The sequence below is a fragment of the Pantherophis guttatus genome, chromosome 1 (assembly GCF_059756535.1).
Source record: "Pantherophis guttatus breed Tessera chromosome 1, ASM5975653v1, whole genome shotgun sequence".
In the NCBI taxonomy this organism is placed as follows: domain Eukaryota; kingdom Metazoa; phylum Chordata; class Lepidosauria; order Squamata; family Colubridae; genus Pantherophis; species Pantherophis guttatus.
Genome location: NC_142063.1, coordinates 257,824,999 through 257,842,316, shown reverse-complemented (window position 1 = coordinate 257,842,316; position 17,318 = coordinate 257,824,999). Strand labels below are relative to the sequence as shown.

At 37.7% G+C, this 17,318-nt stretch overlaps 1 protein-coding gene across 5 annotated transcripts in view; it reads left to right on the top strand.

Annotated features, from left to right (window-relative positions):
• SGK1 (serum/glucocorticoid regulated kinase 1) overlaps window positions 1-5,903 on the top strand; it is an 89,213-nt gene extending 83,310 nt beyond the window's left edge. For all 5 annotated transcript variants that reach the window (XM_034418846.3, XM_034418849.3, XM_034418850.3 and 2 more), the window contains 8 exons: window positions 95-178; window positions 559-690; window positions 1,013-1,125; window positions 1,426-1,549; window positions 2,037-2,132; window positions 2,812-2,967; window positions 3,070-3,159; window positions 4,586-5,903. In XM_034418846.3, the coding sequence (XP_034274737.1) occupies window positions 95-178; window positions 559-690; window positions 1,013-1,125; window positions 1,426-1,549; window positions 2,037-2,132; window positions 2,812-2,967; window positions 3,070-3,159; window positions 4,586-4,753 (963 nt within the window). In that variant the 3' untranslated portion in view covers window positions 4,754-5,903. The remainder of the gene's footprint in view (window positions 1-94; window positions 179-558; window positions 691-1,012; window positions 1,126-1,425; window positions 1,550-2,036; window positions 2,133-2,811; window positions 2,968-3,069; window positions 3,160-4,585) is intronic.
• Window positions 5,904-17,318: the final 11,415 nt, after the last annotated feature.

Here is a 17,318-nt window from a genome sequence, read left to right as displayed (position 1 = left end):
GCTGTATTTTTGCAACTATCAAAAAGGAAATTGTAGTTTTAATTTGGTTTTTTGGAATTGCCCTTAAACTTACAAGAACTTTGGTTTCTTTCAGGTTCTCCTTGCAAGGCACAAGGCAGAAGAACAATTCTATGCAGTAAAAGTACTCCAGAAAAAAGCAATCCTGAAAAAGAAGGAGGTAAATATTGACTTAATCTTGTTCCAAATAAATTCCAAGCAAGAAAATAATTCTACCTTAGGGCAGTTCATAAATTACAATATAATGAGTAAGCTTTCAGCTTCCCAGAACTCCTCCTAAAGCGCAATGGTAAACAAATAGTAGACAGGAAGCAGAAAAGACAAATCTTAAAGCCTACAGAATGTCCACTTTTAAAGTCACCACTTTGAAGCAGAATGTGGAAAATCAATCCAAAGGTGCTTAGTTGCTGTTTTATGCCCTCTTGAGTTGGTATAAATTTAGGATTTTTCTTGCGGTCACTTGGTTTGCTTTATAACAATTCAGTTGTGTTGTTCTGGCGAATACTAACAATTGATTCCATACCTCTTCTTATTTTCCAGGAGAAACATATTATGTCTGAACGCAATGTCCTCCTTAAGAATGTGAAGCATCCTTTCCTGGTGGGACTTCACTTTTCCTTCCAGACAGCTGACAAATTGTATTTTGTCCTAGACTACATCAACGGTGGAGAGGTGAGCAAAAAGGGACACCTGGGCCCTCCAAAGGGAAGGGTAGTTGAATGGAGTTAGGTTCTTGCTGGAAAGTAGAAGTCAGTCCAGAGTAACACACACTTAAGTGCCCTAGTTTGTTATAAAAAAAGGGGGGACTCTAAAGGTAGAGATGCTAGATTCAGTCTCCTGCTTGCCAGCCTCTAATAGCAGGAAATAGCCAGAGGATTACTAGGCCATTTCCGACAATTATCCTCTCTAATTTAGTGTCTGTGCTTAATTAAATTTATTGTTCAAAGGTTTGGGGATCACTAATAGATTCCCCCCCCCCTTTCTTATCTTGCAGTTGTTCTACCATCTCCAGAGGGAACGTTGCTTCCTGGAGCCAAGAGCTCGTTTTTATGCTGCTGAAATAGCTAGTGCACTGGGTTACCTGCATTCTTTGAACATTGTATACCGGTAAGCACCCTACTTAATGTATGCATATTAAATTAGAACGGAGTTCTAATTTACAAGCTGTTTTGCCAAAATGCTAGCTATGGGCTTTCAGATCAGTAATTTTATACTCCTAAATAATTAGGGGTTAGGGGTTGCTGTTTCTGGATATGGACTGGATGTGGGTAAAAAAAAACATCTAGAAAACTATAGTGACAGTGACTTATTTGGGGAAAAGCTTGTAAATTGGACAAATGCGAATGACAAGAGTTTCAGATAGGTAACATTTTGAAGCTGACCCGTCTTTCATATTCTTTGCCACAGGGACTTGAAGCCAGAGAACATTTTGCTCGATTCTCAGGGCCACATTGTTTTGACTGACTTTGGACTCTGCAAAGAGAACATTGAACACAACGGCACAACTTCCACATTTTGTGGCACTCCTGAAGTAAGTCTTGAGTTCTGCTTTCTCCCGTGATGGTGTTGTAAGTGTGCAACTGCATGACGATGGCAGGAGTTTCCCTGATGAGACTATAGGACATTATGTACTAGCCTTGTGAAAGTGGGTGGTGTTGTTTGATGGATATGCCACTAGAGGGTTAAAAAAAAGAGAAAATTCTATTGGAGTTCCTGTAGAGAATGCTCAAGGTGCAGAAACTGGTTTGACTGTCCAGATTGACCTGGCCCCTAGTTCACATATGTGAGCCCCAGGCATTTTGCTGTTTCAGTGAGGAACCTGTGGTCCTCTGTATCCAATCCATCTTAGTTGACAAGATAGTGGTCAAGAGAATTGGAGTCATAATGTAGGGTTGCAGGTTCCCCATGTCTGCCTTGAGCAAAATGCCTAAAGAAGGGTAGGTTTATCTTAGATTTGCCATTAGCCTTCAGGTTTTTTTCTAATCAAATGTTCCCATTCTTTCATTTGTGTCCAATAGTACCTTGCCCCTGAAGTCCTTCACAAGCAACCTTATGACCGGACTGTGGACTGGTGGTGCCTTGGGGCAGTTTTGTACGAGATGCTTTATGGATTGGTAAGTAAGAATAGAAATGACATATTTAATCTGCTTGCTGGGAATGTTTGCCACTCCAGTAATTATAGTAGAGGAAATAAATAAAAACCTTTGGTGCTACTGACAGTCAGTTGGAGTTTATGGAGCAATATCAGCGATGCCCATATTTGCTGGTGAGGTTCTTCAGCAGCCTTCTCCTAATGGGTTTGATAATTCAAGAAAAAAATGTTCTTTTAAATCTTCCCTTATTTTTATAAATAACTCGAGGTAGCAAACATACCTAATACATTTCCTTCCCTTATTTCCCCACAACAACCTTGTAAGATAAATTGGGCTGAGAGAGAGACTGGCCCAAAATAATCCAGCCAGCTTTCATACCTAAAATCGGACTAGAACTCATTTTCCTGGTTTCTAGCCTGGTGCAGTAACCATTAGACCAATCTGACTATTTAATGGATATTGCATTAAAGTAAGTCTTGCATCAAAGCTCAGAGACTGTATGATGGGGTGGTTAAAATATTTCAGTAGGATTGCAGTCTAGTTTACATCACAAGTGGTTGTGGACAAAATTGGAGAAAGGAGTGGCATGCATGATACCTTGAACTCCCAGAGGAAAGACAAGATGCAAAATTTTGCAAATCAATAAATAACAACAGTAAGGTTAGACAATGGATAGTAACTATCCCTACTCTTCTTGCAGCCCCCTTTCTACAGCAGAAACACAGCAGAAATGTATGACAACATCTTGAACAAACCTCTACAATTGAAGCCAAATATCACCAACTCTGCTAGACACCTTTTGGAAGGACTTTTGCAGAAGGACAGAACTAAGAGGCTAGGAGCAAAGGAAGACTTTGTAAGTATAACTTTTGAAAAGAGGTGAAAGGCATTTGAGAATTTGTCTAGACGGTTTCAGTTCTTTGCATTTAAACTAATGTAATTTCCATTATTTCAACAGATGGAGATTAAAAATCACATTTTCTTCTCTCCAATTAACTGGGATGATCTTATAAATAAGAAGATTACACCACCTTTTAACCCAAATGTGGTAAGAGCTCTCTTTTTTTGCTTTAATTTATATGCCGCCCTTCTCCAGAGACTCAGGGCGGCTTACAGTGCGTTAAGCAATAGCCTTCATACTTTTGTATATTTATACAAAGTCATCTTATTGCCCCCTCAATCTGGGTCCTCATTTCACCTACCTTTGAAAGGAGGGAAGGCTGAGTCAACCTTGAGCCTGGTGAGATTTGAACTTGCAGTAATTGCAAGCAGCAGATGTTAATAACAGTGCTTTAGTCCACTGTACTACAGGCTCTTCTCTAATTGCATAATTGCCAGGGAAGATTTATTTTATTGGGGATGTCAGAAGTGTATGTGTCCATAAATCAAGAGCAAGTGTCAGAGTTCACACCAGGATTCCACAGGAGGTCTCAGTTCTCCAGACACTTAATAACCCATCACTGGAGGGGAAAAAAACCCTGCATTTGACTTAACAGAAGACTTAAACATGTCTCTGCTAGATTAGAAGCTTTATAGCCTACAAAATACAGTTATAATACATCTATTGATTTGCCCAATGCAAGGCAAAAAAAAATTCTTTTTATACACACACAAACATACATCAGAGTATTTTTTCCACCACTTTGAGTTAACTAATAATTTAAAAGGTTTGCTTTTTAAACCCGAGAGCACAGTAGTGGATTTAAAGAAGCGTTTCAGTTATCAAATGATTTTCAGAGGTCTGCTGGACACTGGTGATAAGTCTCATTATCATACACATGAAAGCAAATTCACTGGCTTCAGTGGGCCTAAATTCCATAGTAATTTAGTTTTGAATTTGCCCTGCTGTTAAAAGTAAATGTTCTTTGATACTGAGGCTGTCCTGGACAAGATAGGCAGATTGAATCTAGATAAACTGCAGGAAAAGTTCCTTTGCCCTAAGTGTTTCTTGGACTTATTCAAGAGGTAGAGGAGGCTGCAGAGAAATGGGAAACTGTTCTAGTATGTACAGCAGAATTTGTGGATCCAGACTTTTGTCTGCATAGGCTACTGAATGAGCATGCCTTTTGGGTGTTAGTTTTGAGAACCACCAGGACTAATTAATATTGGCATGTTACACACACACCCCTCCCCTATACAGAGTGCCTAAAATGCTTAAAACCTTGGTAGCCAGCTTTCAGATAACCTGGAACTACAACTTCCAGAATTATTTGGCTACATTAGCTGGGAATTCTGGCAGCTGCAATTTCTGCACCTTTGACTTCTCCCCAATGCAGAAAGTTGGCTTGGACCTTATATGACCTCAGGAATGGTCAACAGTGAGAAGAAACCTGAGAATTGGTTTCCATTTACTCTTAGGAAAATGTGGCTTCATCAGATCCTTGAGTATTCACTTTTGAATTGGAAGACAGTGTAGCATTAAGTGTCCTTGCAGTTTACCATTTAACAACCAAATACCTCTTATTTTCTTGCAGAGCGGGCCCAATGATCTGCGACACTTTGACCCTGAGTTTACAGAGGAGCCTGTCCCAAACTCCATTGGCCAGTCTTCAGACAGCATCCTCATCACTGCCAGCGTCAAAGAGGCTGCTGAAGCATTTCTGGGCTTTTCCTATGCTCCCCCCATGGATTCTTTCCTTTGAATTTTATGATTTCTTTTCTTTTTTTTAAAAAAAATAATAATCGTTCTTTTGGCATTCTGATCGAGCTGCCAGTTGCCTGGTCATCTTGAAAGATAAGAAATTTTTTGCACATCTTCCCACTGTGTGGCAGCTTTGCAGCCTTAATTTCAAACTCTTTATCGTTTGCTGAAAGCTTTTTTTTTTTTTTTTGAAGGGGGGGTGTTGTTCTTGTCCAACTGGAAGAGCACATTTAACTCCTTTTGAGTGAACTCATGACATTTCACTACTGGTTCTTCCCAGTCACCCAAGTGGTGCTACATCACGGTTGCAAGTTCTAAAAGGAGAAGGGAAAAAATGCAGCTGCTGCCATAGATTGCTCTAAAGTATAAGCCTCAGAACAAAACTCCTTGAGTGTCCTTGATTGGCGAGCATAGCGCCCCCAACTTGGAGATCTTTCTGGATGTGAAGAGAACTTTATGAAGACGTGCCTTTTTTCCCCCTCCGGACGTTGAGATCTTTGTGAACTCTGAAGTTTTTATCACAAGAGTGCTTTTGGATTCATGTGTGAGCGAGTGTGTAACATGGACAAATGGCAGGAGTGTGATTTGTATATTCCCCCAGATGGACTTAGCTCAGAGGTGTCTATGTGACACTTGGAGGGCAGTGTGGGGCATTGTTCGTTCCTTCCATATTTGGAAGACAATAAATTAATAAATGTAGATAGTGATTTTTTTAAGAAAAATATGTAAAAAATATATAGTTCAAATGGGCTTCAACTACTTGTATCCCAAATGCTTGAAGAAAGCATTGCTGCTATGGAAATATATATATACAGAAAGATATGTATATAAATATTTCTATTTTTAGAAATGGTTTCTATGGACCAAAATGCCCCAGCTGTTGTCTGCTAATCTTTTGGGTTAGTTCATTTTTTTTGTTCATAATCTGTAAACTTGGGCATTATTTATGGGTATTGTTTGCTTGCATTCCTTGTTGTATGTATTTGTAAAAAGATGTGTACAGTTGATTGCAATGCTAAATGAATATTTAAAAGAAAAAAAAAAACTTTAAAGGCTCATAATGTATACCACCATTGTAATGTACTTAACATGGTTATATGTACCATTTTTGTGACCAAACCCATTGGTTTGCAGTAAAATCTTGGACAATATTTCTATTAATGTTTTCAGTGTCTTTATAAATTCAGGTTATTTCTCCATCTTTATTCAGAATGCACTTTACAGTCAAAACTGCCCACTAATGATTCATAATATTATTTACAGTATTGAACAACAATACTAAAAATACACACCGATTTTTGGGTAGGAAAAAAATGCACATTCTGAAGATGTTTTTGATTTAGAATTTCCAGTGGCCTAACAGGATCTACCACTAGAACATCAGAAAAATTATAGTAATGGGGTATTATTATGTGGCTACCTATAGGGCATGGAACAATCAGAACTGAAAGTTATCTCTGCCATTACTTCTCCCTTCCTGCCAGGCATAATAATGTTTAGCCTCCAAATGTCCTATCCCAAAGCAATACAAAATAGAAAAGTTGAAAGGTGACTGACCTGATCAATGACCTCCTCTCATCAAGTTTATTTCATTATATAAAATCTTCCTCCTCAATTGTATCCTGGTTGTGAATGCTTCTTAAATGAAAGAAATGCAATATTATAAAGCAACATTTTTTGGCATACCTGACTATATCTTCAACAATGGCAAGAATATCCTTTTTTACCATTTTAACCAAGAAATCTCAGAGTTAGGCACTTCTTCAATGTTTAATTGAAATGTGGACCTGGTGTTATAGTCTGCAGAGCAACAAAATAAGTCTAGCCTCTCCATAATCATCTTTAGCATATTTTCTCCAGGCCTGAGTAAACCAAGATTTCTTGGTCAACTTATTTTCAAAACTATAATGACCCTGGCCCTTCTTTCCTATACGTATTACAATTTGTCAGTGTTTTTAGAAACTAGTCATAACTCAACATGATAGCCCAGTGTCAGCCTGATCAAGTGAAGAGCATGGAAAGAACTAGGGATCTAACCAGATGCTAAAGCTGTGGTGGTTAAAATGCAGTTTTGCTGGCTAATTCTGACTGCCAGCAGTTTGATTCTCACCAGGCTCAAGGTTGACTCAGCTTTCCATACTTCTGAGGTCAGTAAAATGAGAACCCAGATTGTTGGGGGCAATATGCTGACTAAACCGCTTAGAAAGGGCTGTAAAGCACTATGAAGCAGTAGTGCTATTGCTATTGTTAAAGAAAATGCTACAAAGGAAAGGGATTCTTGAGATACATAACTCATTAGCCAGTCAAGGGACCTAACTAATAGCTCTGGGAGCATAGCATCATACTAATTTGGTTAAAAAATCATAAGTTTTGGAATACAGAATCCCCACTTATTTTTCCAAGAAATGCATGGTGGTATTTCATGAACACTTCATTGTCATTATTACTAAATTTTTACCCAATTGGTATCTCTGCATGTATGTAACTCAAGGCAGTGAACAAATCTAATACTCCCTCCTATTTTCCCCAAACAATAGTCTTGTGAAAAGGGTTGGTCTGAGTGAGAATAAATGGCCCGAAGTCACCTGCCATCCTTTAATGTGTCCTTATTGTGAGAGGACCGTCAAACATTATTATATCATCAACTGATTTAGAGAGGCTATAATGCTATCATGCTTAAGTAGTAAACCTGCTTTTTTATGTACTCTTTTTCTCATTAGGGTCCCCCACCCCTTCCCACAACATAACAAGCTGGGTGATGTAGTTTTAAGTACAGTGCAAGAATTAGATGTCTTTTGAGTAAATCTAAATTAATTGCATGAGAGAATTGGCTCCTTCTATTCCCATGAGATACCACCACCAATGACTCAAATAATTGTGTTGTGCAAATAGTATACACCTGCTTGTGCCTGAGTCAGGCAAAACAGGAGTTTAGACATGTTTTATGCTGTGTCAGAGTTACAACAGAAGATCAAACATATGGAAACCTAATGTGGATGAATTTTCAGTATCATGTACCTCACTGGCCATCTGGTCCGACATTGCTTGTTTTCCACATACCCTTCTAATGCAGCCCCAAACATGTCCAAAGCTAAGCTTAGTAGGCTTAGCAGAAGAGATATTTTCAGATGGCATCTGATGATTCAAGCATCTGAGTCATCCCACCTACCATGGGGGCAAAGTATGCCCAAGTACTTTCATCCTCCCTCTCAAAACATTAGCCAGCTGGGTTTGAGGGAAAGTGCAGGCACAAACACAATAATGAGCCAGGCCCTTACATGTATGTACACATACCAAGAAGTAATTTGCTGTAAAAGCTAGATGGTTTACAAAGGAATCAGAAAGAAAGGGGAATGGGCAGAAGAATACATTATACACACAAATCGTACTCAAATACTTCCTCATGGCTTCTGAAAATTTCTTTCAGATTATCATTCCTCATTTTTGAAGCTTATTTCATAATTATAAGTTAAAGAGACTCTTGTTTTGGACAAATGGTTTATGTGGCAACATAGAAAGTATATATGTTGCTTATGTTGTATGTTTTCATTACCAGCAAACACACTGTTCTTAAAAGGTAAAATTCGTTTGGCCTGTTACATGACCCAGAAGTGATTTCCCAGATAATGTTGAATTAAAACCCCAAATATGCCACTGGTTATGCTGAATAGGGCTATTGGATGTTATAGTTCAGCAACATTAGGAGTACTGCAGGTTCTTATTTTGTTTCCCAGTCTGTGGCTTTTCTTCAATAGGAAAAGAATGGGGAAAAACAATACGAAAACACTGGAAGGTTGAACATGAAAAGTGATTGCACTTGTATCCCCAATAAATCTCTGTAAATGGGTCATTTCACAATGAAGCCTTGTTTAGAATCAATCATGAAGTCAGCAGGAGATTTCAAGTTTACAGTGCAATTTTCCCTTGGAGTAATTTGCAGCACAGTGAACTGTAGATAAAAAGTGACACCATGTGGTTTGCTAAAGATGTGCACATCCGTGTTCCACAAAATGGAACAAATCCCTTTTTAATCCTTTAAGCTTCAAATGGCTAATGCAACACCAGGAAAAATAAAGTACTGATATTATCCTATGGGATTTTTTGGGGGGGTGGGGGGTGGGGAGGAGGAGAGGACTCTGGAGGTCTATACTGTAAATTGTGTGCAGATTTAAAAAGTATAATAATGAGAAATAATTTTATTTATTTATTAAATTTGTGTGACACTCATCTTGTCTAGAGATGACTCTGGGCGGCTTGCAAACATCTTACCTAAAAAGGTACAAAGATGACAAAATGTTGGAGATGGAATTTTGGGGAAGAGTTTCAGTCCACTTGCTCCTAGGCAACAACTGATAAGCATCAAAATGGATATCTTAAAGGCTTTTGAGAATACTGGTTCAGAAAATTGGAAAAAATAAAAAACAAAGTAGTACCTAGATACAAAATGGCTGCCATGGTAGAAGGAAGAAGGAAGGAAGGAATGAAAGCAAATTGATGAGGCTGTAGCTTGTTAACGCTTACAGCTTCTCTATCCATGATGGTTTCTCTCAGTACATCTTATCTTGATTTCTCTCTCTTTTTGAGGGGGAGGAGGGAAGATGCATAGGCTCCCACATCAAATACAGACTATATCCATTTTTTATCTTGTAAGAATGCCTATGATGGCTACAGGAGGCCTGGGGGAAATTCTGTAAAAACCAAGTGCGTAATGTCTGATACTTTATTTTGCAGCATACAAGGTTACCACATAAAAATTAGAAGTTACCAATGAAAGCATATTGTTTAAAAATCAAACAAGAGAGGAGTCTGATAAGAACCAAGTGCATGACTTACTGGTAGACACAATACATATGGGGACCGCAATAATTTCCTATTCCTAATTCAGTTTTTTTTTTCCTAATTTCAGATGGGATTGATCTTAAAAACCCAGTTTATTAAAAGAAACTGAATTGTACATATTATGTCACAACTATGATTATTTTTCCTTTCTGAGTTTAGGTGGGATAGAAACATGCACACTCACAAAAACACACATTTTATTTTAATCAATTAATTATTGCAGAGGGTCTTGGCAGATATGGTCTCAAGAATTAATATGTCCAGGATAGCAGTTCAGCTTTTAGATAGATTTGTCCTGACAATGTAAAAAAAGTCTTTGAGGAAACCCAGAACCAATTACATGCAGCCCTACATGGATTCTCTTCCTTTTTGATGCTGCACAAAAATAAAAACAATCCAGAATATGCAACAAACTTAGAATTCCCTATTCCAGTTCATGGAACGCTCTTAGTCTGCCAGTTATTTCAAATGGCTAAATGCTAATATTATCACAAAAATAGGATGATTTTTAATCAATCTAAATCACATCAATCACATCAAGTGCTAACACACTATTTTTATTTCTCCTGATAGGCATTCATTCCATATCAACCTTCTCTCTCTCTCTTTTTTTTTAAATTTGATTTATATGCCACCCTTCTCCGGAGACTCAGGGCGGCTTACAATGCGTTAAGCAATAGCCTTTATACTTTTGTATATTTTTACAAAGTCAGCTTATTGCCCCCACAAACTGGGTCCTCAATTTACCTACCTTAGAAAGGATGGAAGGCTGAGTCAACCTTGAGCCTGGCGAGATTCAAACTTACTAATTGCAGACAACTGGAGTTAAATTACAATGCATTAGTCTGCTGAGCTATCCAGGCTCCTTTAACATTTCAATTTTTCGTGGGAGCTTTTACTTGGTAACACAACAATGCGGGTGGGATTACATTAGCCTATAATAGAGCCCCCATTAAAATGCTCTAACCCAGTTCATGGGTATTTGTCTAGCAACTGTTCTTCAACCATTTTTGAATTGTAGGTTTCTTTGTTCTCCAGATAAGGAAATCACAATTACTTGACCTGGTCTGGACACTCCAATACATAAAAATGCTGAGGTACTAAAAAGAGTGCAGAGAAGAGCAACAAGGATAATAAGGGGTCTGCAGGCTAAATCGTATGATGAACAGTTAAGAGAACCAGGTATGTTTAGCCTAGCAAAGAGAAGACATAGGGGTGACATTACTGTCTTCTGATACTTGAAGGACTAGTCAAGAGACAATGAAGTTGATTTATTCTCCATAGCACCTGAGGGCAGGAGAAGAAACAATAGGGCATTGCTCATTGGAAAGAGATTCAACCTGGAACTAAGAAGGAAATTTTTTTTGACAGTGAGAACAATTAATCAAAGGAACAGCTTGGCTTCTAGAGTTGTGGGTTCTCCAACTGGAGGTTTTCAAGAAAACATTGGACAACCATTTGTCTAGGATGGTATAAGGATTCCTGCCTTGAGCAGAGGGTTGGTCTAGAAGACCTCTAAGGTCCCTTCTAACCCTGTGACACTATGATTATGCTCTCTAAAATGGCAGCAACGTACATTAATATAAAGCCTGAATAAAGGAGAGATTTCTCATTGAAGAAGAATCAACATTAAAGTTGGATGAGCTATAAGTATGATGTGAAATGACAGATTAACATAAAGGAACTTGATTAGATCTAGATGGCTGAGACTGTTTTGATTAAACTTGTTTAGATCTGAATTCAATAAGAGTATTGTTATGAAATCAGAGTTCGTAGTTATGAGTCCAGACTTGTTGGGATTGAGCAAACAAGCTGGTTCATAAAAATCTAACAGTCTGATTGTCTCTTGGTGTTAGGAGTAGCTAATCAAAGCAAGAATTTTTTAACTATGGCTTGTTTAAGCCTTACAGCTAAATGGAATAACTGCTTTTCTAATAAAACATAATCTTAAACTGAGAATACAATAAATCTCTAGTTTCTAATTCAGGCTTGTTCAGAGAACAACAAAACAAGGATCTTGTTTTGACATAATGCAAGATATGCATGGAGCTAACAAATGTACTGTCCTAATCATGCCCCCAGAAAGGGCCAACATTGGCAAAATATACTGGTATTTTTTAACATCATAATAAAAATTCTGGCTTATTATAAAGTGTGACCAACCTGCCAATGGGCAAATAGAGCCTCAGCTCTTTCTTCCAACATGGAAATATTATAAATAGTATATAATTAAATTTGTAATGTGCTTTGCATGTTTAAAATATTAAAAATGATAACATTGAAGCAGATGATTTAACCTGAGACTTGGTTGAAATATATTGCTTACTAGAAGAGCAAACAGACAAAAATATTGTTTTGATGACCTCTAGTGGAAGAAACATGAATATATTTTATATTGTTCCTTTTCATCCCTAATGAAAAACACAGAGAGAGAGAGAGGGAGGGAGGGAGGAGAGAGAGAGGGGGGGGGGATGGTACTGAAGAATTCATAAACACACTGTTGTGAAAATGGACCAAATAAAATCTTTGAAGAAATCCAAGAAGAAAAATCAATACTTTGCTGACAATGAGTTCCAATTCTATAAAACAAAACCCCAACAATAAACCAGGGGTAGTGTTCAGACCACAAACATCACTCACAGGATGTGCAGCAAATATGCTCACTTGAAATACATACAAGGAGGGGATAACTTCAGAAAATAAAGGCTACAGGTCTACTTCATTGGCATCTTCAGTCTCAAGAGACTATGGTATCATGCTCTGGAAAGAGGTCCTGAAACAGCATTTGATGTGACTAAAAAGGCCAATTCGAGAGTGGCAATCCCTTCCACACTGAGGGCGGATACATTCTGTCCCCTGCCCAGCCCCCAGATTTTGCTGGTTCCAGGACTGCCTCTTTGCCTCAGCCTGCCGAACAAGTGTCTCTTCGAATTGGAGAAGGCCATGCTGCGTCTTTAGCCTCCAAGCTGAATGATCAGAGGTCAAGTTTTCTCAGTTGTTAATGTCCATTCCCAGGGCCTTTAGGTCCCTTTTGCAGATATCCTTATATAGCAGCTGTGGTCTCTCTCTGAGGCGTTTTCCCTGCACTAATTCTCCATACAGGAGATCTTTCAGAATCTGACCATCAGCCATTCTCACGACATGCCCCAGCCAGCGTAGACGTCGCTGTTTCAATAGTGTATACATGCTAGAAATTCCAGCATGTTCCAAGACTGCGCTATTTGGAACTTTGTCCTGCCAGGTCTAGGTCTACTTATTTCCAAATTAATCCACCCTCCATCAAATTATGTCACTCAGCCATGCAATTAGAAGATCAGCTGAAGCAAGTATGAAAATCCACTCAAATTTACACTTCACTATATGGAATCTAATTGCTCAGCACACATGAACAGTTATCTATAAGGAGGATCAATCTCAAGTGACAATTAAGTTGATCTTTCCTTTATTTTTAACAAGCTCAGATCTCACACCATATGAAAAGAAACACATGAAAAGAGGAACAATTTGTTTTAATGGACATTGGTGGTTAATTATAGTTATACTGAGTTATAGCTAGCTATTATTCTTTATCTTCTGTTTGGAAGTATCTATTGAAGCCAGGTTGCAATTTACTAAACCTTCAGTGATGCCTTCAGCTGTTTTTCAATCTGACAGTATACACAATATAGACAATAATGGTGATTTCCATTACAAAGTGCTATGAAGGACTCACGCAGTACACAACAAAAACCCAGCATTACTTCAAAGACTAAAATGTTCTCCTGACCTACATGAAAGGACTTTCTTTGGCAAATAGGTCTTTCATCAACAAAGAAATTTCTAGATTTTGTGTTTTCTTGTTTGTGAAATAAATTAGAAAAAGGGGAAAAAGCTGATATCCTGGAATACATATAAATAATTCAGTTTAATTTATAAACTATGTTGCAGGCATTCAGCTACCCAAAATAATATGATAGTGATATGGGCTGCATATAAATTTAATAAATAATAATAACAATCAGAGATGTAAAAATTGTTGATAAGAAAGACAAAAATGCGTGGATGTGGTAGTACCTAGACACAGCAGAACATAAGAGAAAGAGCTGAAGAGAAATCACAAAATAAAAAGACCTGCAAATAGAAGTAGAAAGTGGCTTGAAGAGATAACCCAACAACAAATAGAATTGAAACCAGAATTATTCCTATTAGGCATACTTACAGAAAATTATGATAAAAAATACAGTACTTAATATTACATGTTATAACCGCAGCCAGAATTGTGTATGCGCAAAACTGGAAGAATAACACTATACCATCAGAGGAAAGTGTGATAAGAAAAGTGCTAGAGTGTGCTGAGATGGATAGACTTACAAAAGAAATAAAAGATAAAGGAGAAACAGATTATTATTTGGTATGGAATGAATGGTATAAATAGCTGGAGGACAGGTGCAAAAGCTAAGAAAATATCAAAGAAAGAAGACTTAGGAGTTAGAAAATAGTAATAAATCTGTATAAATATATATGTTAATATGTATAAAGCAGGGGTGAAATCCAGCAGGTTCTGACAGGTTCTGGAGAACCGGTAGTGGAAATTTTGAGTAGTTCAGAGAACCAGCAAATGCCACCTCTGGCTGGCCCCAGAGTGGGATGGGAATGGAGATTTTGCAATATTCTTCCCCCAGGGGTGGGGTGGGAATGGAGATTTTGCAGTATCCTTCCCCTGCCATGCCCACCAAGCCACGCCCACCAAACCACACCAAGCTGACCAAGCCACATCCACAGAACCGGTAGTATTTCACCACTGGTATAAAGGATAATGGAACCACATGTATAGATATATAGTTGTTAAGGGGAAAAAATGGATATATAGCGGATGTATAACGATGCGGAAATGTTGCAAAGAGGAAAATTGTTAAAAACTTTTTAAAATTATAAAATAAAATAAAAAAAGAAGTAGAAAACAATGACAAAAGAAAGCAAAGATGCTACCTGAAGTGAGTATGAAAATCTATTTGAATGTACACTTCATTATATGGAATCTAATTATAGAGAGTATCAATCTCAAGTGATAACTAAGATGAACTTTATTTTTTAACAAGCTTAGATCTCACACCATGTGAAAGGAAACACATGAAAAGAGGGAGAATTTGTTCTGGTGCAATCCCAAAAATTGGAGCACTACTTAAACACCATCAACATTGACAAAAATCATTATCTTTCAACTGCAAAAAGCAGCAATTACTTGGAGCTACTTATATGCTATGATAATACCTTTAACACACCATCAAACAATAACTTGCTTATCCCAGGTCCTTGGGAATAACTTGGTAAGTGGATAAAAATGCCAAATCCAATCTAAACATCTGGCTGACCATGCAACAAACCACAGTTATATTCTTTGTGACCTGGTTTTGATCCTTGCAATATAGTGCACGTACAACTGTCTTTACTGGTTTTGGTTGTACTGTACTGTTCTTGTTATTCTTACAGTAATTTGTTGCTGAATAGATTGTGCTGAATGCATTTGCAAAAGACAGCTCTATACTGTTCAGCTATCTGGAGACGCCAATATTACATTCCAACAAATTCTACATATATACTTGCACCTTTTGGGGCTACACCTAATTACAGTGAATATTTTGAAAATAATATACTTTTGTCAATATTTGCTGTAGAGAAAATCAATATACCCAGTCTAGAAACCTGGAGACCAAAAGTTCTAGTCCTGCCTTAAGTACAAAGAAAGCTGAGTGAACTTGTACTGTCAGTCCTTCACAATGCTAGGAAGAAGACAAGGGCAAGTCGTTTCTGAAATCTTGGCAAGATTGCAGGGCTAGTCCAGGCAGCCATCAAAAGTCAACAATGACTCAAAAGCACACAAAAACCCCATCAGCTGTAATAGGCATATGACATTGATTTGGAGAGTACAGTATGAGCTATATCAGGGTTTGTTTAGCAAGAGTCTGTCTTCTCATTGGAAATATATTGCTCATTGAATTATATGCTTGTTTGTCCTGAATATGTAGTTACATCTTCCATCATCCACCATTTGGTTGACTGTAAGTACTCAGTGAATGTTTTGGATTTAATGACATCTTCTAAGAAATTCTCAGTTGAAAAATTCAAAGTTGCATGTGTGACCTTTCTTTATTGCCATTCGTTTGTTGCAGCTTAAATACCTTGAATACTTTAAAGCCTTGATAACAAAAGAATAATACAGATAATCCTTGATTTACATCCATTTGTTTAGTGACTGTTCAAAGTTACAACAGCACTGAAAAAAGTGACTTACTGTATGACCAGGTGCTTATGAAAAACACACCTATGACTACTGCAGTATCCCCATGGTCATGTAATCAAAATTCGGGTCTTAGCAACTGCCATGTATTTATGACAACTGCAGTGTCTCAGGGTTATGTAATTACCATTTGCAACTTCCCAGCCAACTTCTGAAAAACAAAGTCAATGGGGAAAGTTGGTCATTCACTTAATGACTGCACTATTCATTTAACAACTGCAGTGATTCACTTACAACTGAGTTAAGAAAGATCATAAAATTGGGCACAATTCACTTAACAATTGCTTTGATTAGCAATGGAAATTCTGGTCCCAATTGTAGTTATAAATCGAGAACTATCTGTAATGATAGATTCATTTTTTTCATACAGTGCAATATTAGCCCTTCAATAGTAACTTTTTTTTTTCTATTTTACCCTGCAGTACAGGAAGTAGGGAAGAAAACAACTAAATTGCATCTGAGTACAAATATTGATTTTAAGAAATACAGGTTCCATTGTTGTGTTGGGAAAAATATTTTATCTGGAGAGTTGCGGAAAATGCTTACCAAGGATAGACGTTACAGATGAGCTTTCCCTTTGAATTACTCTTTGAAAATAATGAAACCACATCGGAAGTAGAATTAAAATTATTCTTGATGAACAACTTCTCATTTGTCTATAGAGGTTCTCATTCATCCAGGTCACGATTGTCCCAAAGGTATTTTTATTTAAAGGCACCTGGAATGTCTGATTTTTTCTTTAAGACTTTTCACTTCTCATCCACAGTTCTTACTATGTAAGAGGACACAGATTATTAGCACCAAGGTAGTTTCAATAAGACTGTTGTCTGGCCTTTTGCAGAGAGTATAAACCCCTTCCATGCCCCACAAGTTAGTTAGAACTGAAGAAGCTTCTTGGATGAGAAGTGAAACGTCTTAAAGAGAAACCAGAAAGTCCAGTTGCCTTTAAAATAAAAGCATCTTTGAAGCTTCTCATTTGTTTTGGGTTTTCCTCACTTGTGTTGATTTTAGTACTTCTGCCATTCACCAGAAGATTGTTGCTATAAATCCCACTGCAGATGACACTGAATGGATCTGGAATCATATTTCCCCTGCTTAAATGTTAAACTAAAGTTACTAAACAAAGCCTGATACATTCTTGACAGGAGCACTAGAGGAGCGTTTGTGTCAAAAAGTCAAGGTAGTGACAGGAGTGGTGTGATCAAATCCCCACCTCTTTTTATATACACTGTGCATGTGATGTGTGAAAGAGCTTCAATCACACAATCGTGGCCTTCCTCTTCTTTTTTCACCAGACAACCCCACCTTGTGATTTCCACTATATTCAAAGCTAGCAGAGCGCAGGTACTGAAATTTAGAATAGTTTTAAAAAGCCATGCTTTGTAACGCCGCCGTGGTCAACATTTACAGCATTACCTCCCCAGAAATGTAGTATTTCAATATTACTGGC